The sequence below is a fragment of the Micromesistius poutassou genome (genome assembly GCF_964030765.1).
Source record: "Micromesistius poutassou genome assembly, chromosome: 19".
NCBI classification, from domain to species: domain Eukaryota; kingdom Metazoa; phylum Chordata; class Actinopteri; order Gadiformes; family Gadidae; genus Micromesistius; species Micromesistius poutassou.
This window is the reverse complement of record NC_140289.1, coordinates 2369500-2395520: the sequence shown is the minus strand read 5'-3', so window position 1 is coordinate 2395520 and position 26021 is coordinate 2369500. Positions and strand designations below refer to the sequence as shown.

The 26021-nt window shown below is 47.5% G+C and overlaps 1 protein-coding gene across 1 annotated transcript in view; it reads right to left on the bottom strand.

The window, feature by feature from the left end:
* LOC311364242 (mitogen-activated protein kinase-binding protein 1-like) overlaps window positions 1-24985 on the bottom strand; it is a gene marked incomplete at both ends in the record, with an annotated part of 25423 nt that extends 438 nt beyond the window's left edge. The window contains 30 exons of the mRNA XM_084484243.1: window positions 13-179; window positions 629-798; window positions 1630-1773; window positions 1923-1992; window positions 3300-3357; window positions 3499-3509; window positions 4059-4180; window positions 4597-4733; window positions 5790-5996; window positions 6724-6761; window positions 6949-7136; window positions 7585-7683; window positions 7956-8019; window positions 8233-8344; window positions 8547-8622; window positions 8897-9018; window positions 11693-11763; window positions 12001-12118; window positions 12694-12793; window positions 13498-13609; window positions 13802-13997; window positions 15316-15523; window positions 16125-16273; window positions 17846-18028; window positions 19077-19214; window positions 19743-19913; window positions 22430-22487; window positions 22584-22646; window positions 24001-24092; window positions 24884-24985. Coding sequence (XP_084340369.1) covers window positions 13-179; window positions 629-798; window positions 1630-1773; window positions 1923-1992; window positions 3300-3357; window positions 3499-3509; window positions 4059-4180; window positions 4597-4733; window positions 5790-5996; window positions 6724-6761; window positions 6949-7136; window positions 7585-7683; window positions 7956-8019; window positions 8233-8344; window positions 8547-8622; window positions 8897-9018; window positions 11693-11763; window positions 12001-12118; window positions 12694-12793; window positions 13498-13609; window positions 13802-13997; window positions 15316-15523; window positions 16125-16273; window positions 17846-18028; window positions 19077-19214; window positions 19743-19913; window positions 22430-22487; window positions 22584-22646; window positions 24001-24092; window positions 24884-24985 — 3546 coding nt within the window. The remainder of the gene's footprint in view (window positions 1-12; window positions 180-628; window positions 799-1629; window positions 1774-1922; window positions 1993-3299; window positions 3358-3498; window positions 3510-4058; window positions 4181-4596; window positions 4734-5789; window positions 5997-6723; window positions 6762-6948; window positions 7137-7584; window positions 7684-7955; window positions 8020-8232; window positions 8345-8546; window positions 8623-8896; window positions 9019-11692; window positions 11764-12000; window positions 12119-12693; window positions 12794-13497; window positions 13610-13801; window positions 13998-15315; window positions 15524-16124; window positions 16274-17845; window positions 18029-19076; window positions 19215-19742; window positions 19914-22429; window positions 22488-22583; window positions 22647-24000; window positions 24093-24883) is intronic.
* Between the last annotated feature and the right edge of the window lie 1036 nt (window positions 24986-26021).

The following is a 26021-nucleotide window of genomic DNA, read 5'->3' as shown; positions in this document are numbered from 1 at the left end:
GGAGGGGCGGGCCTTGGTCCGGGGGCTCTCCCAGGGCAGGGGGGAGGGGGGCGCCGAGCCGCGCGAGGGGGAGGGGAGCGGGGAGGCAGATCCGCGAGAGCCCTGGTCCACCCAGAGAAGCTGCGGCCGGGGCTGCGGTTGCGCCACTGCGCCACTAGAGTGCGCAGGGGAGCGCGGCCCTGGAGGAACAGGACACGAACATGGCAACATGAGAGATCAGGGAGGGACCGTCTTAAGCTCTGTTTATTCGGTCCAGCGAGCGAGGATCGACATTCATGCACTCCCAGACAGTTGAAGTATTATCATGGATGATTTATACGCCCTAGACCGGTTTAATATAGAAGAAAATGCTTATTTAGAATGACACGTCAAAATACGTGTCATTTTGCGCTTGGGTGACCTGCTCGCGATCCAACCTCGGATAAGCGGTTTGAAGATGAGGATGAGGACGTCAAAATATATTTTTGCACTACTTTTTTATAATACTTTTCGTACAGAAGTGATCAGTGTTTCTTGTCTTGAGAAATGGACAGCAAATTTAAAGCGACCGCCACAGACTCAAGAGAAAGACTAAGTCTTTCTCAAGGGTCTGAGAAAGACTTAGAAGTGACTTAAAGAGGAGGCTTACGGTTCTGCACGGGAGCGGACTTGTGTGAAGCGGCCGGGACCTCCGCCAGCGGCGTGGCCTTCAGCAGGGGAACCGACGGGCTCCACTGTTGGGGCCTCACGGGGCCACTCCTCCTCTGGGTCCCCGAGTCCTGGTGGGGGGCCCATTCTGGAGGCCCCGCATCTGGCACGCTGAGATAACACGAGACGACGAGACGGTTTGAGGCGGCCTTTTATTAAGTACTGCACACATGTCTCCCCTTGTGTCTCTGTTCGCTGATGGTCAGGGTTCACGTGGAACACGGCGGAGACTCCTAGTTAAGGTGTGTGTTTACATGATTAAATGAGCATTTCTAGAAATACTCATTTAATCTCGAATCATTAATCCAGAAATACTCATTTAATCATGTAAACACACACCTAGTTAAGGTGTGTGTTTACATGATTAAATGAGTATTTCTGGATCAATGATTCGTATTCTGTGGAGAAAAAGGCAGTGGTGGCGAGTTTATGTAGATGATTGTGGATTGTGAACGTTAATTGATCCATTTTCAGAATTTGGGGTTAGGAGCGGATAAGGGGTTCGCTGTTAAATCTGGGCTCTTTTGCTCCATGTCCCCACTGTAGCTCTCACTTCTTGCTTCATTCACTACGGATCGAATTGATTTAGAGTGGGAGTAAAAACTCACCCTGGAATGATCGAGTTGTGGGTGGATGGGTTTTATTATACTCATAATCTTCAACCAAAAAACGATGAGCGCAGTGGAAAAGTTACACCGTGTAAGTTCAGGTACATCCACAAACAGGAAAAAAAAATATATATATATATAAACCCAGTAGAAAATTCCCCCTGTTCGTATTTTCATTGTCTTTACAACTTCTATTCATAGCTCATTGTGCCTTACAGCCTACAGCCTACAGTCTTTAAAATAGCCCTAGTCTCCCCCCCCCCCCCCCCGCCCCGACTCCTCCAGCCACGTCTCCTCCCCCTCACCCTAGGGTGACCTCTCCCCTGGTACCCACCTCGTCACTTCCGTCGTGGGGGTCTGATGGTGGCCGCCCGTCCCCTCCAGCATCGGCCGGACTTTAGACACGGGGGGCTGCGGAGTGGGACCCCCCACCCCCGCCACCGCTCCGTCCCAGCCCTTGGCACTCAGCGGCGCACTCCTACGTGGGAAAATGGCGAGATGTGTGCGATTAAATACGTTTCCCCCCGCCTGGTGGTTCAAGCTAAAGGTAGAGTTATAGTTGGACGTTGGACGCAACGCAATCGACCACGCAGGCGCTTCAAAGCAGTCAGGTTTGAGTGAGCGGACCAATCACAGCCCTTGCTTCTGCGTCGCCTCAGCAGAAGGTTACAGTTTTTGGGAGACGCAGGCAGGCCCCCTGCGGTGGACGCAAGGAGGGTCCGCAAGGACGTCATGGGTCGGTAAACCCCCCTTGCGTTGCGTCGACGTGGAACCATAACTCTACTTTAAGTCCTGAAGCACGTGTAGCTACAGTGCGAGCCACCAATGAGTGCATTAAAAGCAGTCTGTTTTGCAGGAGCATTACAGCGTAGCGGGATCCGTGCTTCAATACCGCGCCGTAATTACAGAGAACCAACCTCATTTTCTACACAAGGCCGACAACCGTTTTTTTTTTTTTTTATGCCTTCCTGGTAATGTGAATTAAAGCTTTTTTATTTTCTCTGGCCTATCCGCATGATTAAACACAAGCTTAAGAACACAAAGACAAATTGAAATGCTAATGGGTGTATACAGTTAAATTAGTACCGTGAAACTAGGCAGGGTGGTGGACACTGAGTGAAATGGGGAAGCTGTTTAAATGACTGCTCCGCGCTGAATATGCAAACATACATTTAAATAATACTTAAATATATAGACATACATATTTATACACTTAGACATCCTATTACGCCGGTGGCTTCGAGGTGAGATAGTACTTGTTAACAAATTCCTTGTCATTCATGATTATATTATTATATATTATATATATAATGCTATAAAATAATGAAGTTTATATTGAAGCATAAAAGCAGTTAGAGTTGACAACTCTGACAGCAGTTAGAGTTAACCCTTGTGAGTGGCTCCGTATTGGAGGCGTGTGTACACGTGTCAATACATAAACTGTATATAAATAAAACACACGCCCATGTGTGTACCTGTTTCTGTTGCCCCGGAAGCAAGAGGAAATGCTGGGTCTGGGGGTTCCACCGAGATCAGCTGGGGGTCAGGGGTCAGGTTTCAGAGAGAGGAAGAGGAGGGAGAGGAAGGGATGAAGGTAGAGAACGGAAAAATAAAATGGCAAATGTCAAAAGGAAGTAGATGGAGGGGGAGGGATACAGAGATGTAAAATAGAGCTTGACGTGTGTGTGTGTGTGTGTGTGTGTTGTGTGTGTGTGTGTGTGTGTGTGTGTGTGTGTGTTGTGTGTGTGTGTGTGTGTGTGTGTGTGTGCATGTGTGTGTGTCTGTGTGTGTGTGTGTGTGTGCGGTGCGTGCGTGCGTGAAAGATAAATCAAGACTATGGTATTATGTTTTATGTATGCATATTATTATGTATTATGGTTATTATGTATGATGTAACCCATACACATTTTTCATATTACTTAAATAATTGATTGTATCACGTGCATTGCTGAGTGCGTGAAAGACGAGAGGAAGAGAGAATCCTGCGGTCTCCGTTCTACTCACCTCTGTTGCCGTTGTCTCCCAGCGACTCAAAGTTCTGCTTGAGGAAATCCCCCTGGCCCTGGTAGTCAAAGGGCCCGCACACAGCCCGCAACGCCTCTTCCACACTGATCGCCTGTCCGGCCCTCCTCCTCCTCCTCCTCTTCTCCTCCTCCTCCTGCTCCTCCTCATCATCAGAGCTGTCCGCACAAATGGACATCACACTGGCACAATCTGAGAGGGGGAGGATGAGTAGCACAGCACAAGCACACATGAGAGAATACACAACACACACACACACACACACACGCACATCCAGGCACACAAACAAATGATGCAGATCATTTAATCATTTCATTTGAATTGGATAGCTTTGTCGGGGACCCCATGGGGAGATAAACAAAATGAAGACGGCAGAACCAAGCAATAATATAAAAAAAAGCAGTCATGATCTCCCAATCATTAAACACTCTCATTGAATACTTGCATTAAACACAATACTAACGTCCATACTGCTAAACATTAAACACTGATGGTCAGCACTCATTTTGCTTTACACCAGTAGAATCAGGAGGTGTTGGTAGGGGGGTGGGGGGATGTGTAGAGGATAGGATGTCTGACTCTTAAACAAAGGTTTCTGGGTACGATCCCCAATCTTCAAAGCCTACCTACCCCCTACCTGCTCCTGAGGGAAATGCACGCAACCTCACTGTGAATGGACTACTGATGTTAGGACTTCAGAGAGTGTGTATGAGTACGTGACGTCCTGTTCATTGGCCTTACTGTGGGGGCTGCGGGGGCCTGGGCTGGAGACCCTGCTGCCGTAGCCCAGGGAGACTGGGCTGTCAGGGCGCAGGACGTCCTGCTCCGGCACCCAGGCGGACCGGGCATTCAGCGGGGGGGTGCTGGGGGGGAGGGAGGGGGGTCCGGAGGAACACAGAGCGAAGAGAGAGAGAGAGAGAGAGAGAGAGAGAGAGAGAGAGAGAGAGAGAGAGAGAGAGAGAGAGAGATTGAAGAAGGGAAAGAACAGAAAATGGAGAAAAAATGGAACAGATCACTAAACCAATAAGAGAGTAAAGCGAAGAACGACACTAAACTGTTACTGTTCCACGTGAATTCTTTATTATTTAAATCATAATAATAATAATTATAATGATAATATACACCATTTCTTGGACACTTTAATCCAAAGCATCTTACAATATCCTGGTGGCTCTTCCTGGAGTCCCCCTCTAACTCCTATGATATCGTACACATTTCCCAGCAAATACGGTAAAGGTGTGCCTAAGCGCACCTTTACCGTAGAGCGCTCTTTATTTACCTGCCCTGCGGACCCTCGCTGAGGCTCTCCGTGGAGCAGAGAGAACCTCCGTCTGATCCCTTGGAGCCTCTCGGAGAGCCGAAGAACGGCCAGTCTTGGTGCGGCCACGCCCGCTGCCTCGTCGCTCTCCCCTCCGACTGCGGGGGCGAGTGGGGGGGGGGGGCAGGTGAGTACAGTTCAGGGGCTTTCACAGAGGACGTCGTTGGAGGACAAACACAGGTGTTTCTCATCACACTAATTATGGGCCTGCTCCCTTTATGTAGCAGGTGTGATATCATCACCGGTCTATCGCCCACGCCCCTGGGACATTAAAAACAGCAGACTTATAATTAGTACCATAATTAGTATTATGAGTGACACCTGTGTTCATCCTACGACGATTCCTCTTCTTGAAAGGGTCTCTGTCTTTAAGGACGAATATCGTTGAACGATGCAGCGTTCCAGGGACACTTTTCAACCCGTAAGTTACGACTTTGAGTCACGACTCACGACTTGTAGGCGTTCCAGGTCAAGTCACAAGTCACAACAACAAACCCTTCAGCGGCTCTGTGGGCTATACGTTCTCTGGCTATACTACGAACCTCGATCAGCGGGTAAGAGAGGTATGTTGCGCTCAAAGCCAGGGTATGCTGTGACACGAAAGTGGCTGTTTTAGCGTCTCTGTATCACCATGGTGTCTAGAGCAGTTGTCTAAAGGCAACTGCTCTAGACACCATGGTGATAACCTAACTGCAACCTACCTGCAATCTACTGACCAATCAATTATCTTGAAAAAACGAAGTTATCTCACGTGTAAGATGCTGTCATATGTGTTACAGGGGGAGCTCCCCCTATCCAAACATTCTCGCAGGTGCATTTAACACTATTGTAGCTACACGCACACACCACATTGTCACACACACACACACACACACACACACACGTCCATCCTTCCTTCCATCCATCCAGCGGTGTCACTGCTCTATGATTGGCTGTACTAGTCGAATTTTGATCGCGATTTCGATTTTTTTGCGTCAAATTTCAATGTTCTCAGTTGCAACGCGTTGTTTTTCAGAGATAAACGCTGAATAGACGCATCATGTTTTCAAACTCCAAAATAACCGTTGTGAATAATCGTGATTTTCAACATTGACCAAAATAATCGTGATTGTGATTTCTCCCATAATCGAGCGGCAACTAGCGCCACGACGTACCGGGGCCTCGCGCAGGTCGAGGGAGCTCCCGGGGGCCCGGGTCCGAGGGGCCGGCTCGGGGCTCCTGACGGAGGAGAAGCTGTCCAGCTGCCTGAGGTCCAGCAGGGACCTCACCATGGGCCGCAGGGAGCCCATCCTGTACCTGTAGGACCACTGCCGGCGGGGAGGGGGGGTGGGGTCCGGGGTCACAGGGCTGCCCGGGGCCACCTGGAGGTGAAGGGAGGTACGCGCAAAAAAAAACAGTGCCCAGAGTTTGAGTCTCCTTCTAGTGCGTTGTGCTCTTGAGGGTTTCAGTTAGGGCTGCGCAATTAATAGGATTTTAACGATCTCCGAACTAATATAATCGAGTTGAAACTATATATATATATACATATATTATATTTAAGTATATATATTTTATTCATTAAATGTTTTATAGACAGAACAGCTGGATACATATTTGTACATTATTTTGTACATGTTTGTACATGATTTTTTTGTGTATATTTTTAAGGGAAAATTTCCAATGTGTGTGTTTTTTTGGAGAGAAATGCTGAATAAATCCATAATTTTTTTAAAACTCCTAAATAATCATGATTATGATTATTTCCATAATCTAGCAGCCCTACTTTCAGTAGATGCTGAGGCTCAGAGCTCTGGTGTACACTGAATGTATTATTTATGACTGTAGAGAAGCAATTCAGCTCGAAGGGGCTGTATTACTGCCTGTGTGTGTTCCCGTTTAAATAGGCATTGATTGATATGCAAAAATAATACTTAAGGTCAGAGGAAGTAGACCTTAAAAACAGTTCTTAAAAACAAACAAACAAGAAAGGCGGCGGTCTTTGATTCAATAGTGCACGACATGGGGCCATGTTTAATTTAACGGCTTATTCTTTACCAAAAACACTCAATTATTATCATGTTTGTGATAATAATTGCAATATTCACCGACCTTAGGGGAATCCCAGGCCTGCATCGGCTCCGAGACACCTGGGGTACGATAGAAAAATAAACTCTTTGTTACCATAAGGATCATCACACATAAAACTACCACTCCGTAAAACGACAACAACAACAATCACTAGCATAATAACTAGCCTAGTGACAATCACTAGCATAGCGACACTCATTCGCATGACAACAATCACAAGACCAGGAACAAACAAGGCGGCAGCACCTGCTTCCTCCCCGCCGTTGCTGCTGCTGGTGTTGTCGGTTGTTGTTGAAGCGTTGCTATGGGAGTCTCCGTCGTCGTCATCGTCGTCGGGTCGGTCTGCTTCGGCCTCAGGCTCGTCTTGGTCCTCGTGGTCGTGGTCGCTGTCGGAGGAGAGGCCCACCTGAGTGGGAACGCCGTAGCCCTGCCCCCTGTCCACACCGCACAGAGAGTCACGTCGTCAGTAACACAGTAGAGGAGAGTCTGTCGCCGTCCACAGAGGCAGAGAGGTGGACTCTAGTGGTCAATCGTTTCACCTCTGTGCGTGGCTGCATCGGGTAAGGGTGTGTGTGTGTGTGTGTGTGTGTGTGTGTGTGTGTGTGTGTGTGTGTGTGTGTGTGTTGGTGTGACAATGTCTTACGTCCTTATCAAGATGTCGCAGGGCTCTGTGTGTGTGTGGGTGTGTTCTTCTGTGTCTGTGTGTTATTGTGTGTTTGTGTGTGTGTGTGTGTGTGCGCGTGTGTGTGTGCGTGTGTGTGTGTGTGCGTGCGTGTCTGTGTGTGAATCTTACGTGGTGGAGGGGCTATCACTCTGGGTCTGTGTGTGTAAGTCTGTGTGTGTGTGTGTGTGTGTGTGCGCGTGTGTGTGTGTGTGTCTTACGTGGTGGGGGGGCTCCCCCCCGGTGAGTTCCTCAGCTGGCAGAGCCTCTGTCTCATGTTCGTGGTGAGCTCCGCAGACAGCCGCCATACGAAGATACAGCTGGGGGAGACAGCACAAACATCAGCCTCACCGCCCCGCGTGTGTCTCGCTGACACATGTTAGCTCACTGCTACGCTGTGGTTTGCTGGTTTATCCCGTGTTCAATGGTTTCGAACAATATTCCCACTGTCAGCATTTTCACGCAGAGGCATTTCTTGAGTTTGGTTATTCCCTACGGAGTATCTTCCCTCAGCCATCGTATCAAGACATCGTATCCGGTGGGCGGGTCGTCCGTCCCTTCAGTGGGAGGTATTCCCCAGAACATGGCTCACCTGTCCCCTGACACCGAGATCAAGTGTGTGCAGTCGTTGGTGAACTTCATCCCCGTGACGACCTCTGCGGGTACAACAACATGAAAAGTGTGTTGTTTTTTTTATTGCTAGAATCACTTTGTGTGTGAGCTTGACGTGCTTGACTAAGTGTCTGTGTGTGTGCGCGTGTCTGTGTGTGTGTGTGTGTGTGTGTGTGTGTGTGTGTGTGTGTGTGTGTGTGTGTGTGTGTGTGTGTGTGTGTGTGTGTGTGTGTGTGTGTGTGTGTGTGTGTGTGTACCTGAGTGCCCGAACATGTTAGCTACACACTCTCCTGTGCGGAAGTCAAAGATGCTGATGTTCTTGTCTGAGCAGCTGGTGGCCAAGTAGAGACCAGACGGATCCATTTGGACCTGACAAACAAAAACACAGAATCATCCACAGACTATTAAACCTCACTTTTTCAACGCATATTAACCGTTGTGAAACGTCCATCCCCACTAACACTTTTCAAACAGAACGACCTCGCTCTGCTACACATTTCAATAGACAGAGTTGAGGTAAAAGGCTTCCAGTTCACAGTGAATGGTAGATGACATTTGAAGGGGGGATTACCTTGAGCAGAATCCCGTCTTCACTCACAGAACCTTTGTACAGTTTCTTCTGCTTCCCAGTGCTGATGTTGAAGATCCTGGAGAGAAGAGGGGAGGAGGACATGAGCACCATTTACGCATTTTGTCCTAAACACACACACACACACACACACACACACACACACACACACACACTCAAACACAAACACCATCATCTTGATGCATTTTCATCTTAATCAACCACACTTAAATACACAACAACACACGCAAATTCCATCAGACACACACACATACACACTCCAGCACACACACAAAAACATACACACACCCAGACACATACACACACACACACACACACGCACACACACTGACCTGATGCCCCGGTCCTGGCAGCCCACTGCCGCATACTTGCAGGTGGGGTCCACTCCCATGTCGGACAGGGTGGTCTTCCCCGAGACATGGTGGGATCGCCTGAACTCTGTTCCTGAGTGCGTCTGAGGGGACAAACAAGGCAAGAATAAAGACAAACAACTCCACATCGTCATGGCATCACCATCATGCAGTGAACCATGCTACAACAAAGTAACCACTTTGTCGCGCGTGTGTGTGTGTGTGTGTACAGGGAACATGGCTTTGAAAGGGCGACATGAAGTAGGTTTGGCCTCCTCTCTGGCTCAGGACACATATCACAACATCTTCAACCCGAACAACAGATCACCCTAGTTCTTCTTGTTGAAGTGAGAAGCTCTGACCATAACCAGAAGAAGCAGGATTATCTATTGATACAAGGGAAGGCCGCAAGCCCTAAGAACAGATCGGCTCCTCGGAGTGCAGCTAATAGAGGCTGTTTATTGGCGTCCATTTATTAGTCAACAATAAAAGGTCAAGAAAATAACGATGGTAAAATAAGTGAAATAAAATAAGGCATTGTAGAACCAATGCTAAAACGAAATAGGACACTTTAAAACCTGTAGTAAAAGGATTAAAGAGGTCATTCATTGATTTTATATTTTTAACCAGTAGTGAAATGAAATAAGTAGTTGTAAAACTAGTAGTGAAATGAAATAAGACATTGTTAAACTGCTAGTCCATTTAAATAAGAGAGGACAACGACGATGCAGAAAGGACACAGTGAGTGGCATTTCAAATCCAAAAGGTCGGGATGCATTATGTCCATGCACAGTCCATAAACCAGGGCTGAGTGGAATAGCTCTACCAATATATGGGCATGAATTGACAGAGTGCAGTGGCCCTCCGTAGAGCAGAACAAATTTCTACTACAACGTGAGCTTGTAGTAGCAGTAGAAAACATCAGAGGAATGTGGGACTCTATTATTAATTATTAATAATAAATAATAATAAAGGGTGAGTCTGCCAACTGCCAATATAGCCTATACATACATACATATTATGCCTAAAGGCATATTTAACATTTGTTGTTTTTATGTGAACCTATTTTAGCTCAACCCTTCATCTATCTTTCCTCTGCAATGCTCTACTGCCAGATCCTAGGACTTCCAGAACATTCATGAACAGCGTTGGTATTAGGGTGAGGGATTGACCCAGTTTGGTTTCTGCAGGGCCCGCACAACCTTTGACCCTAACCGGGCCTTTTCAGAGATGCCTTCCTAGTTCAAGGAAGAGAGGCAAAATATCTTGTTGAGGGGGGGCGGGGCGGGGGGGGGTTGGGGAACATGAAAGGTTACACGAAAATAAATGTTGGGAAAACCACACCCGTCTTTAAAAATATTGTTCAACAAACAGGTGGACTCATTAAGTCATGCGGGGGTGTTGTCAACCAGCCGTTGCCGTTCGCATAACTGTGGGCTAATCACGTCTGTGGCCTACATCGCAGGCTCCTTAAGTCGGTGAAGTATGCAAACGTTGTGTATTAATTAAGATTACGGCAGTGTGGAAGATTCAGACAATCTAGAGGAAAAATAACCGGGCGTTAATGAGGGTTTAAAAGGTTATGTAACCCGAAATCGAAGGAAGCGTTGCTTGTGAATAAGCGTTTCATGTTATAATCACTAAATTTTTAAGGTAAAGATAACATTGCAATTAAGTTTTTTCTTAGAACATAGCCCACATTTATATATTTATTTATTAGCACTCTCTCACAAGTATTTACTTACTAACTTCTTTACACACACACATCCCATTTTAATATATTTTCTAACCCTTTCAACGATATTACATTTTTCTTTGAAATGAAAAATAAACTCGTTTCTCTGATGAATCAGGGCCATGTCGTTCTCAAGTAGGGAATAAGCAACTAAACTCTTTAGAGGGACTACTTTGCTGATTAAATTATTCACAGGAAAGATGTAAAAATAGACGTGAAGTGTGCTTTAGAATCAGCTGTGCTCGGACAGTGAAGAATGCCACTCATCGCTGAGCAGCGAGCTGTGACGTATGTGTCTCATGTTCACGGATAAAACCGTCACAAACCATCAAACCAACTTCACAAACCCATCCTCAAGTGGGTGTGTTTTTTTTTGTTAACTATTCTCCAATGGAGGCCTCAGCCTCTCCTTTTGAGTGAATGTTGAAAATGAACGTGGAATAACACTTCAGCCATACAAGCTGATGTTGCAGTGATAGGTGCAGTGATCTTGGATTGACTAGTGATGCCTCATCATGGATTCATAGTAATGCCTTGCTAATAGATAGATAGATAGATAGATAGATTATTTTAATAATCCTTTACAGGAAATGACAGTGCCACTGCAGCTTCAAGACAGACATAACACCACACATTTCCTCAGATAGCTTCCAAACTTAAGTAAAAATACAATGAATAAATACTAAAAAAGTGCAAAGATAGTTTTGTGCATTGTAAAACCTTATAGCAGCTGGTATACTAGACTTCCTGTATCTCTCGTTTCTGACTTAAGGTACTGCTTAAGTCAGTTCACTTTGTTGGTGGAATGATCTTCATTGACTGGTTATGCCTGGTTAAGTCTGGTTATGCCTTCATAAAAGCCATGATCTGGATTGACTAGTGATGCCTTGTTATGCCTTTGTTGGTGCCATGATCTGGATTGACTAGTGATGCCTGGTTTTGCCGTCCTAGGTGACCTAGATATGCTGCTCTTTAAATAGAGAAGTGACTGAATGAGACTGAATAAAAGGTAAAAACAGACACAACTCTGGTAGAACTCTTACCGCGTGCGCCGTGCGGAAGTAGATGCTCTTGTCCGCCCCACAGCTGATTAACCTCACGTTGTTGTCTTTGGCTGAAGAAAACAAAGAAGAAGTCGGAAGTAGCTTAGTAACTTGTAAGTTGGAGATAATGGATCACAAACATTTATGACTAAAGGTATATACTAAAGGTACTGGGTAATAAATGCACCATTACATATAGCGTGTACTACAATACTATTTACTATTTAGTCTTATCCGAAGCAATTAAGTAAGGATGCATTGCGATTGCCGAGAGCCACAGTTGGGGAACGTCAGGGATCGTGTCTCACCGGCGAAGCGCACGGCGGTGATGGAGGACGAGTGCTCGTCCAGTGTCTGCAGCAGGCGGTAGGTGTTCCCGGCATCGAACACGTGGATGAGCCGGTCCCTGCTGGCCGAGGCGAGGAGCTCCAGACCTGGGGGGGTGGGGGGGCGGGGCAGACGCAGCAGAGAGAGAGACGGTAAACAGGCTGCCTGTGTGCTGCGGCGTGCATCATGGAGGAGAGCGATGCTGTGCTGCTGCCGTCCATGCGGATACATGTGAGGTCCAGGTAGATATGCGCATGTACACACACACACACACACACACACACACACACACACACACACATAAACACATGCATGCTTATGGATGCAAACACAGACAGACACACACACACACACACACACACACAAACAAATGCACACACACACACACACACACACACACACACACACACACACTAATGAATGCAAACACAGACAGACACACACACACACACACAAACACACTAATGAATGCATACACAGACACAGACACACACACAAACACTTAATAATGCAAACAGCGACAGACAGACACACACACACACACACACACACACACACACACACTTATTAATGCGAACACAGACACACATAGCACACACACGCTCATATATGCATATAACACTAACTCGCTCACCCACTCATTCTCACACACACACACACACACACACACACACACACAGACCTGTTTCTAGTTGGGAGTATTCCAGACACAGAATCTCTCCTTGGTGGGCGTCTACTTTCAGAATCTCTTTCATGCTGCGGAGGTCATGAACCCTGTCATGGAAATAGCAAAGTTAGTCCAAACAAACAATTTATCCCAAAATAATGGATATCCTTTATTATTCATTATCAATTCTCCAGTACAGCTGGGAAATGAGATGGGGAGGGACATAATTAAAAAAGTTAACTGATCTCATATTCTTCTTTTTCTATTCATGACTCCAACAAATCATCCAACATTCATTTTTGTCTCTTCAGTACAGAGCCTCCATTTTGGATCTTTGGATCCTCCTCCTCCTCCTCATCCTCCTCCTCCTCCCTCTCCTCCACCCCCTCCTCCTCCTCCTCCCACTCCTCCTTCCCCCCCCTCCTCCTCCTCCTTCTCCCCTCCTCCCTTCTCCTCCTCCTTCTCATCCTCCTCCTCCTCCTCCTCCTCCTCTTCCTCCACCCTCCTCCTCCTCCTCTTCCCTCTCCTCCTCCCTCATCTCCTCCTCCTCCTCCCTCTGCTCCTCCTCCTCCTCTTCCCTCTCCTCCTCCCTCATCTCCTCCTCCTCCTCCCTCATCTCCTCATCCTCCTCCCCTCCTCCTCCTCCTCCTCCTCCTCCTCCCTCTCCTCCTCCTCCTCCTCCTCCTCCTCCTCCCCTCCTCCCTTCTCCTCCTCCTCCTCCCTCTCCTCCTCCTCCTCCTCCTCCTCCTCATCCTCCTCCTCCCCCTCCCCCTCCTCCTCCCTCTCCTCCTCCTCCTCCTCCTCCCCCTACCTCAGCCTTCCATTCCGGTCACCAGAGGCCAGGCGTTTCCCATCCGGACTGACGCAGATGCTCCTGATCCCGGCCCTGTTCTCCACCGTCGCCCCATCGCCCACAGTACCTTCTGCCTCCAGCAGGGGGCCGGGGCTGGTGGGGGTGGTTGGGGTGGTGGTGGTGGTGGGAGTGGTGGGGGTGGGGGTTGCGCTCTCATCCGTGTAGATCACACTCATCAGATCCTAGATCAGTTGAACACAAAAACGTCAAAAACGGAGTCTGTCGGACAGGCAGCGGTTTTATTATTATTTTTTTTTCTCACTGCCCGAGGGAACGGGCGGGCCGGACAGGAAGTTGGAGCTTACGCTGGTCAGGAGGTGGGGTTGGCGGGGTGGGTGCAGGGGAGCGTGACGGAGGCCCTCCGTGCACCACTGGCGGATGGTGCTGTCGGCGGAGCAACTGAAGAACACGGAGGTGGACGGAACGCCGCCCGACTGCCCCGAGACGTCCGGTAACATCTGAAGGAGATAACCAAGGTGAAGGCGGGCTTGGGTGGATTCATTTTCAACGGACAGATGGACATGCATGTATACATACATACATATAGACTTATAGACTTACAGACATACAGATATACAGAGGTACAGACGTACAGACATAGACATACAGACATACATACAGACGTACATACATATAGACCTACAGACATAGAGATATACAGAGGTACAGACACACAGACATAGACATACAAACATATAGACACACATACAGACATACTACGAGTCAGAAAGGCCCCACCCTTGGGAGAGGAATAATTCCGGCCTGGATAAAATAAACTAGGATGACGATGATGATGATGAGACATAGACCTACAGACATACAGACATACAGACATCCAGACGTACCGACATTCACTGACTCCTCTAATTAGAGTTTGATTAATAAAGCTTTAAGCTTCAGTTTTTTTCCACTGTGGGGTGCTCTATGGACTTGGCTATAGTTTGACTCATCCCCATGATGGACCATAATGATGCCTGCATTACCAGTGAACAGCTAGTTTAGGCTCTGCCGCTGAACTCATGTCACGGTAAATTGACAATTAATAATCCGATAGCAGCGTACGGAATTAGGCCGGGGTGTAATTGTCTCTGGAACAGACGTATTAGAAGGGAAAATAGGGCAGGCTTTAATAGACACATTATGTTTGAGTCGTGCCGTAACATAACGATTATGGTGGCAGTTTGCGGACTTCTAACACACATACACTGACACATACACTGACACACACACATACGCACATACACGACACACGGATGCACATAACCAGCACAAACACACACGGACACATGCGCATACACAAAGACCCCCTCCCTCTGACCAGACACACACACACAGACACACACATGCATAGACGCACACATGCATAGACACACACACACACACACACACACACACGCACACTAACACATGCGCATTTGGAAAAGAAAACTCTCCCCTCACATCACACACACACACACACATACACACAGAATTCAGGTATTCGGCCCAGACGGTAAAGTACAGTATTCTCTGCGCCTTGATTATTGTGTTTATTGTCTGAGCGGTTGTTTTGAACGTGAATTGATGGATTTTGTTCAAATGGCACTTCCATTAAATCGTTTGTTTTGATTGACAGCCGGTACGATGAGGAAGAGGAGGAGGAGGAGGAGGAGGAGGAGGAGGAGGAGGAGGAGGAGGAGGCGGGGAAGGAGGAGGAGGAGGAGGAGGAGGAGGAGGCGGGGAAGGAGGAGGAGGAGGAGGAGGAGGAGGAGGAGGAGGCGGGCTCTTTGGTCGTACCTGCAGATCCCAGACCCCGGCGCCGTGGTAGAGCGCCGAGTGCACCTTGGCCACGCGGCGCACGTCCCACACGTCCCACACGCACACGCTGTGGTCGCTGTACACGCAGCTCAGCCAGCGGCTGGCGGGGTCGTAGGTCACCGCCACCGTGTCCGGGTAGCGGGCGGCGGCGGGGGGCGCGGCGGCGTTGGTGTTGTTGGGGAGAACGCTGCATGTCGGTGAGCGAACGCAGAGAAAGATTCGTTGAATACAGCCGGAGGGTTCTGGGTTCGATCCCCGATGTCCGCAAGCTAACCTGTAGGCCTCTTTCAGCGAGACGCTCTTACCAGTACCTGTCTCTGTATTCACCGTCTAACCCCTCCCTGCTCCTTAAAGACCTGTCTCTGTACTCACTGTCTAACCCCTCCCTGCTCCTAACGGCCTGTCTCTGTACTCACTGTCTAACCCCTACCTGCTCCTAATGGCCTGTCTCTGTATTCACTGTCTAACCCCTCCCTGCTCCTTAATGACCTGTCTCTGTACTCACTGTCTAACCCCTGCCTGCTCCTTAATGACCTGTCTCTGTACTCACTGTCTAACCCCTCCCTGCTCCTTAATGACCTGTCTCTGTACTCACTGTCTAACCCCTCCCTGCTCCTTAATGACCTGTCTCTGTACTCACTGTCTAACCCCTCCCTGCTCCTTAAAGACCTGTCTCTGTACTCACTGTCTAACCCCTGCCTGCTCCTTACTGACTTGGTGGTCGATCGGAGTGAGAAAAGCCTCAGGTGACCAACCGACCAATCACGGCGGAGGAGCCGGAGCCTCACCTGGCGGCGACGTGGGGGCCCAGGGGGTGTGGCCTTGGCAGCGTGCCCAGGAAGCTGAGGTCCACGGGGCTGAAGCAGCGCACGATCCCGCCGGCGCCGCCGCAGAAGATGATGCTGTCGGACAGCGACAGGGACTGGGCCGCGCCCGTCTGCACACACACACACACACACACACACAACAGAGGCTCGTCAATCATCAATCACACATTAAGGATCAGAATATGGGCGGTGTCGTGACTCATCCCGGTGGATTCACACGGGATAAACCCTTAGCAGTAGAAGTAACAGTGGTCTTAGTAGTAGTAGTAGTAGTAGTATTGGTAGTAGTGGTAGTGGTGGTGGCAGTGGTAGAGGTTGTAGCAGTAGTAATAGTAGTGATAGTAGTGATAGTAGTGATAGTAGTAATAGTAGTAATAGTAGTGATAGTAGTGATAGTAGTAATAGTAGTAATAGTAGTAATAGTAGTAATAGTAGTGATAGCAGTAGTAGTAACAGTAGTCTTAATGCAGTAGTAATGGTAGTGGTAGGGAGTAGCAGCTAGTAATTGGTCATTCTTCTCCTATGTAATGGAAAAAAACCGCGGACCATGTGGACACTCAGAGCTGATCTCCATCAGCTACCCGTCCAACATGTGGCTCGGTAACAACCACACAACCAGCATGAATAATAACACACAGCAGGCCTCGGCAGTCCGCACACGTAACATCCTCCAGACACACACCGCGTCTCGTGGCTGTGCTTAATCCCCGTGGATCAGCGGCAGACGACAACGTTGGTCGTTGCCAGGATATATCAAACTTCAAAGCCTCTCCGGGGTACTCCACACACACACACACACACACACACATGCACACACACGCACACACACACGCGCACACACAGACACAGACACAGACACAAGCACACATACGCACACGTGCACACACACACACACACACACACACACACTCATGCACACACACACACACACACTCACGCACGCATGCACACACAGACACAGACACAGACACAAGCACACATACACACACGTGCACACACACACACACACACACACACACAGACACAGAGACACACACACACGCACACACGCACACGCACACACACACACAGCCGTGAGCCTGACCCTGACTACAGGAGACATCGTGACGTACTGCTCTGTGGTGACTAGCGCGGTGAGCCTATTTATGCTAATAATATGAATTGAGCGATCCACACCGGCAGAGGCACCGCACCACGTAGCGTTGCGTAAGCGCCATGTATTATTAACTATGTTGTCTGAAGAATAAGGGGGGAGGAGGGGGGAGGGGGTGAGGGAGGGGAGGGTAGCTGTCTGGATCCGACTGGAAGAGCGTTTAGTTAGCGTCAAATGTTGCCCGTCACTATTCAGCTTCAAAGACCCGTAACGACGAGGAGACATTACAGCAGATAAAAAGAACCCGTTCCACCATCTTAAAGACAACTCAACGGGTTAATTCAACAAGAGACTCAACGGGTTTAGGGTTAGGGTTAGTCATTTAAATTGAATTGAATCATTATTTAAGTAATTAAATAATAAACACAATTAAATAACTGTTAGAAATCGCACACGCCCCCTTTCAGAACCGTCGCGTCGAGTCCCATCCGTTAAAAACCTCCGCCACCCCTCCGTCTTGTCCTTACGCGGGGGGCCGCTCACACACACACACACACACACACACACACACACACACACACACACTCACCCGGAGGTCCACCCACTTGTCCAGGGTCCTGCTGCTGTTGAACTCACACAGCAGGCCGCCGGAGGAGACGCAGAAGGTGGAGCCGGCGCTGGAGCCCCGCCCACAGGCCACGTCGGAGAAGGAGGTGTTCCTCAGCTCGCCCAGCAGGCCCGAGCGCCCCAGCAGGGGCACGGCGGAGAGGACCTGCGCACACACGCGCACACGCACGCACACACACACACACACACACACACACACGTAAGGTTACATACTTTACGGTGAGTCCAGGAGGAAAGGTCAGGTGTTACAGCAGCGAATTGTTGACATCTAAATATACACGAGATACACATGTAAATACACATTTGATACGTATATAAAATATTGGTGGCCTAACCACGTCAAATTTTTGGTCCAAGATGGCAGGCATTAACTTTTTTTTATGGCACTACAGATCACATGATTGAAATCCTGTTGATCAGATCCTGTTGTCAGATCATGTAAACTAGGGTACCTTTCATGTAACATTTAAACGACAGTAACATATATACACAACAGTAACATACTGTACTGAACATGTACTGTAAAAGTAATGTGTAAAATTCAGTTACATAAACATTAACGAATAAACTACACTAACTTATAAACTACAGCCACATATCAACTTCAATCAACATATCAACTACGGTCACATGTAAACTACAGTCACATGTAAACTACAGTCACATATAAACTACAGTCACATGTAAACTACAGTCACATGTAAACTACAGTCACATGTAAACTACAGTAATATGTGAACTACGGTCACATGTAAACTACAGTCACATGTAAACTACAGTCACATGTAAAGTACAGTCAAATGTAAACTACAGTAATATGTGCACTACAGTCACATGTAAACTACAATAACATGTGAACTACAGTCACATGTAAACTACAATCACATGTAAACTACGGTAATATGTGAACTACAGTCACATGTAAACTACAGTCACATGTAAACTACGGTAATATGTGAACTACAGTCACATGTAAACTACAGTAATATGTGAACTACGGTCACATGTAAACTACAGTAATATGTGAACTACGGTCACATGTAAACTACAATAACATGTGAACTACAGTCACATATAAACTATGGTAATATGTGAACTACGGTCACATGTAAACTACAATAACATGTGAACTCCAGTAACATAACCTCCGGTCACATGCTGTGGCCTGAGGCTGTGTAACGTGCTGTCAGCACCTTGGTGGGCTTGCAGGGGTCCAGGTACCAGAACTTGATGTGTCGGACTCCCGCGGTCACAAAGTAGGAGCTGTCCTCGGAGAAGGACACCGCCGTCACCTTGCTGGACACCTTGTTCACCGCCACCACCACGTCCTTCTGCAACACACACAACAAGGGCGCTGCTCTGAGTGTCTTTGTTTGAGTGGACTTCTTTGTTTTAACGTACTTCTTCGTTTTAGTTTACTTCTATGTTTTAGTGTACTTCTGTGTTTTAGTGTACTTCTGTGTTTTAGTTTACTTCTGTGTTTTAGTGTACTTCAGTGTTTTAGTGTACCTATTTTTTTTATGTACTTCTGTGTCTTAGTATACTGCTTTGTTTTAGTGTACTACCGTGTTTTAGCGTATCTCTTTTTTTTTACGTACTTCTGCGTCTTAGCGGTGTACTACTCTGCTTTAGCGTGCTTCTTCTTTGTCTTTACCTCTCGTTCTGACCGCTACAGCCACTCTGCTACGCTACTCTGCGATCATAACCCACCTTTGCAGTCGTAAAGTTATTGACATGGATTAACGTTGCCTTTGGCTTTGATGGTTCCCAGCACACACACACTGAGTCAATGAGGATTAAAAGCAAAGGCCTCAAACCAAACGTACTGTCGGTGCCCGCGCGGGGGGGGGAGGACGTACCTTCCAGGCCCAGACGCTGATGGTCATGTCGTGCTGCGTGCCCACGCTGACGATGTACTTGCCGTTGGGGGAGAAGGCCACGCAGGAGACGCCGTAGTTGTGCTTCTGCAGCTCGGCCACCTGCCTGCGCTCCGACACGTCCCACAACCGCACCACCGGGAGGTGGCCGCTCTGAGGGAGAGAGGGAGGGGAGAGAGAAGGGGAGAGAGCTGTCGGTTAATCTGGTCTCGGTTTGCAGACTGCGATCGCGGAGTGCGGGTGTTAGTCATCATATACGCACGCCATTAGAAACAATTATGTCTCCCGTGTTATTCTGGAAGGGGGAATGGCTGCCAAAGCGGAAATGTCAGTCCCGGTGACTCAGTGGCGTCGTATGGCGTTTCATTAAGCCTATCTATCCATCCGTCGTTCCGCCCGGCCATCTGTCCGTCATGACGTCCAACCATCCCTTCCTGCCTGCCTCCCTTCCTCCCTCGCTCCCTCCCTCCCTCCCTCGCACGACTCGCTCACTCCCTCAATCCAACCTCCATCCATCCATCCTTCCATCCCTCCCTCCCTCCCTCGATCCCTCCCTCCCTCCCTCCCTCTATCCCTCCCTCCCTCCCTCCCTCGATCCCTCCCTCCCTCCCTCGATCCCTCCCTCCCTCCCTCCCTCTATCCCTCCCTCCCTCCCATCTCAGAGGCTTCCGCATGGGTGCCGGTCCCCCGTCCCTCCAGGTGTCTGACGGCCTCTACGGTGACCTTGGCGGCTGTAAACAGATGATCAGCTGTTCACACCCACACACTCTGGCTCTGTCCCCCTCGCCCGCTAACTGAGCCTCTACCTGCTCACGTCATTCACCCCCCAGTTCCAGGGTCAATGGAAGGTGCTGTTCACTTTTCTTTTGATGCAGTGAGCTTTGAAAGGTCAGGGCCAATGGGGGAGGGAGGGGAGACAGAGTGGGGTAGGGGGGAGGGGGGAGGGGGGGGGGAGGACTAAATGACTAACCGGCCGGGACAATGGATGACATTTAAGAATGAGTGACAGACCGAATAAAAGGTGATGGATGTACGCTGTGTGTGTGTGTGTGTGTACATGTGTGTGTGTGTGTGTGTGTGGGGGTAGTGTGTGTGTGTGTGTGTGTGTGTGTGTGTGTGTGTGTGTGTGTGTGTGTGTGTGTTTGGTTTGATTATAACAATCATATCAAATATATAGTATAACTGCTCCATTTGTTGAAAGCAGCATGTGCGTGAGAGAGGGAGAATAAATGAAAAAAATAAACAATATTTCAGGTGGAATATGCGGTAGGTAGATATTGATATTACAAAATAAATATTCAGAGTAAAAATGTTTGTTTTTATTTACGTCAGCCATTGGGAATGATAAAAAACGTTTTTGTTGGGATTTTTCGACTACTTGATAAATTGTGAAGAATGCCGTCCGACCCTACAAGTAGTCAGTAAAGCCAGCAGAAGAAGAAAGGACAGAAGGAAACGCAACACACTCGAAAGACAATCCTTTGTGGTACTCCTGTGTGTGAAGAGGAATAGAGTGCGCACACAATCTAATGACATCGTCCAAACAGAAGCAAGAAGGATCTCTCGAGAAAGACATGAATTATCTACCACTAATCAAAAGATAACTGACACTTCACTGCCTCTGAGATAAAGAAAAATGATTTTTCTCTCAGCTTTGATCAAAGAAGTTACATTTACATAACAAGGCTGGCAGGGGTAATCACATCACACGACCACACAGACATACACACACACACACACACACACACACACACAGTGACACACACACGCACACACAAACAAACAAACACACACATACACACACACCGTTTCACCACTACAATCCAAGGTGTTTTCCTTGTTAAAGCAGCAGAGAAATACTTTATCAACCATGTACTCAGAGCGCGGAACTTTGACCTCTGTCGTTATAGCAACCGGCGCACGCTCATCCACTTAACAGAGTCTGAAGTCGTTAATCGGCTCTGATTAGCCCGGCTAGGATTAGCGGGCGGGTGGGAAAGGCAGTGGGGGGGGGGGGTTGAGAAATGTGATCGTAACAGAAACCTTGTTGCAGGCGGAAAAAAAAAATGATGGTGCAAAAAAACAAAACAGCACCACTGAATCAGGGGAGAAAACCAAAATCAACATAAAAAATACCGTACTTTTTTGTTTTACCATAACTTTGAAATGTGATTGTATGTGATTTGGATGATTTGAGGCGTTTGCAATGACATCATTTCACGACGTTCATATCGAATATATGTACAATATAATATAATCGACGATGGCTTGAGATCTTTCTCAATACTGTTTGGCCATTTCAACAGACCCAATCAACAAGACTAATTACAGAGTGTATAAGTAGTGTGAGGCCTGTTCGCCCTTATCCGTTACGATGCATAACACGTTATGGTGCAGAACTAAATCAAGGTTAGGGCTCCCAAAGGGACGTGGGCCTGGACCGTTTCCTACGAAACAACACCACGTCTGACAAGGACACAACGCGACCTCAACGGCCCCCACGGAACGACAGTGTGTTGTGATTCCGTCGGTGGTTGAATATGATTATAATAGAGGGAACTAGAGCAAACTATAGCAGAAACTAAATCGTGATTGTCCGAGATAATCAAGGGGTTGGTTTTGTTTATGGAAGACAGTTGGCTGAACAAGAGAGAGGGGTAGAGACTCACCTCTCCTGTGACCAAGTACTTCCCATCAGGGGAGAAGGCGAGGGCTGTGATGGTCTTCCTGTGGGAAGGAGAAAAGTGAAAGAGACCGTTGAGGAGCCATGGAAGCCATTTTGTATTTTCGGGCTGGAACCGACCCTTTCCGTGTTACTCTCACCTCGACGTGTTGATGAGGTGCTGTTGTTTGTTCTTCTTGGGATTCAGCAAGACTACGACGCAGCTACGAAAGGAAAGAGATCAAATACTAGCATAACATAGCACGATTGTACCTACTATCCTCAATTTGCGGACAGAAGCAGCTCCCCAGAGCTGTAAAACCACGTGTATCACATATACAACTGCAACACATTGTTTTGTTATTATTTGGTATACTTTTCACCAGAGGGGTTGATGGAGAGTTTTGACCGGCCAATCCCTTCAAACTAAGCTCTATAAATGTATTATCAACTGGGCCCTCCTGTAGGAAAAACAACACAGCACATGGATGATGACGGATCGGTAGACTGATTGAACTGCCAGTTCTTTACGCCAATGCCAGAAGTGCACTTTATCAGCACCAGGAGGTGCCGGACTAACAGACACACACACACACACACACACACACACACACACACACACACACACACACACACACACACACACACACACATCTTAGCGTGAATCCTAACAAGAATGCTCACACAAGACCGCACCACATGCATGCTTAAACGGCTATTTAACAAAGTTAACAACACAAATACAAACATGCATATCCCCTTGACGCAAGCAAACACATAATCAGCCTCATCTGTTTTTTGGATCTACTTATAATTCATAAAGCTGTGTGTCAAACACACAGACAAGGCGGTCTTCAGAGACCACAGCCCCGGTTTGTTTTGGGATTTTGGCGAGCTCTACGTCTGCCGTAACATAACATCCACATGGCGACGATAAAATAGTCAAATGCCACCGCATACACAAATCCTACTGAGTCCCCGTTCACTCAACTCCCCATGGGCGACTTTACTCTGTGTCGTGTCACTTTTTTTTGCACAGTGAGAAACACAAAGATGTATTCTATTATCGACCAATCACAAAGCCTGGAATCCTCTTGGAATAGCACGCTAATAAAAGAGCGCTGGCTGGTGCGCTTCTCCAGATGACAAGCAGCCGAACACAGATGTGTCTCCAGCTCCATTGAGATACTACCAGCGTATAATTATCCCAACCACACACACACACACACACACACACACACACACACACACATGGACACACATACACACACACACACACACATGGACACACATACACTCGCACACAAACACACACACACACACACACACACACACACACACACACACACACAGCCAGGGTGATTAAAACAATTTGCATAGAAAGCCAGCAAGGCAGTGAGAGAGATAGAATACAATAGAGATCAGAGAGATTGAATGTAAAAGATTAAAGTCAATTGTTTGGGTAGAACTTTTAGTGGGGAGGGGGGCATGTTGACACACACACACACACACACACACACACACACACACACACACACACACACACACACACACGCGCGCACGCACACACACACTCACCCTGCAGGGTAGGCTACCAGGCCAGAGTGGGGATCGCACGCCAGGCCGCTGTGTCCCACTGCTGTGATCCCCAGGACCTTCTCCAGAGTCACCTGTAGGGGGCGCACAGAGAAATACCAGCCGTTTAGTTTAGTGTTTTTGTCTGTTCTTCAGGCAATAGATAAAGGCTCTTCAGACAATATGAGGAGGGAAGGGAAGAAAGATCATTGTAATTAGTAGAAATTACCACAACTGAGACCCAAGGGCTAATCTTAGAGTAGGCCTACTTTAAATATGCATTACTATGTTGCTATCAATGTCATGTGGTAGTTTTGTCTTCCAATAATGTATAGTTACACTATCTCTTCTGTGATTTGCATTACATTAATGGAGTGAAACATAATTGATTCGCCAGGTGATAAGGTTAATAATGGCAAACCGTTATTAATGGGATATACATTACACATAGACTGTATTAATAGCCTACCAATATATTGACATTTCAGGGCATTAAGCAGATCTAGGAGGAGCCGGGGATCGAACTATCAACCTTCCGATCAACACACACACACACACACACACACACACACACACACACACACACACACACACACACACACACACACACACACACACACACACACACACACACACCGATCTGCCTCCTAAACCGACCATCATATGCTAAAATACGGGAGCCATGTATATAACTGTCTAAAAAAGTTTATCAAATCAAACCTCATGGAAAAGACTACTTTTACAATTTAAATAAATAAATAAAGTAGTAGGCCTATTTATAATAAAAACGAGGCCTTTATAGGCAATATCTGAAGAAAAAAAACATGCATAAACATAATTATTCTCACGTGTCATCTTAAACTATGGGTTTGTACCAACTGCTTACCTTGGCGGTCAGACATTTCTTCCCGGGGTTATTGAGTCTGACTGACGGGGAACGCAGCAGCTCCCGGATGCGTTTCTTTATGGTGGACCCGTCGGCCGGCATTTTGTGTGAAACTACTAAGTGGAGGCTTGAAACTAAGTGGAGGAGAAAGGCTGAGCAGTCTGACACACATCCATCCAGTCCTACTACACCGCTTCACTCTCCACACCTTCTGCTGAGCTGGACGTTGAACTTAACTCCTGCTCTCGTTCACGGAGAGCCCACTCTTTCACCTCATCCAGCCTGTTTTATATCAAACATTCCCCTTGTATATCATGAATATGCATGCAGCCTATCTTTTTAAATCATCTGAAAGGGTGTCCCCCGTACGGTTTAAGTCTTATCGGATTTTAGGTTGGCTTTGCAGAAAGAAAAACAAAACAAGACGATCCCCTTTTGTGTACATGCCAAATCTAAATAATGGAGGCGGTGCACGGTCTGTGATGAGTGATTGATACAAATTGATTATCACTGATTGCATTAGTGCGTGATAACAATGACGATAATGATGAAGGAGTTAGGCTATGAGTTAATCTGCGAGAAAGGAACTCGCGAGGGCCAATATTTTCATGCGATATTCAAATATAGACTTTATTATATATATTTGAGACGTATGGGCTTTCCAGCTATTTACAGTGTCATACGTGGTTGTTATGGGGGGGCCGCATTGAAGGGAGACCTTCACCACGCATGCTGCCTCTCTCCACCTGGTGGAGTAACGCTAGACCTCGAGACGAGAATAGCCGACATCCGTCTAAATAATGGATAACAAAGATGGCAAAAAGGCTATTTTACACCTGATAATTACTGTGTCGAATTCCTGACTGCTCCACTAAACAACGTGTTATGCGTTATTATACTGTCGTGCATTAAACTGCCCTGTTAGGTTGTTTTGGACATCATGACGTCGCATCACAATGACCGCCTCCATTTTGGAAGCATGGGAGCGTTGATGTGTGTGTGTGTGTGTGTGTGTGTGTGTGTGTGTGTGTGTGGGGGGGGGGGGGGTTATTGCTTATTACTTCTCCTTGATTCATCATTCTGGGGATTCATCATTCTGGGGAGACGCGGACATGAATAAATATGCCTAGGAAATAAA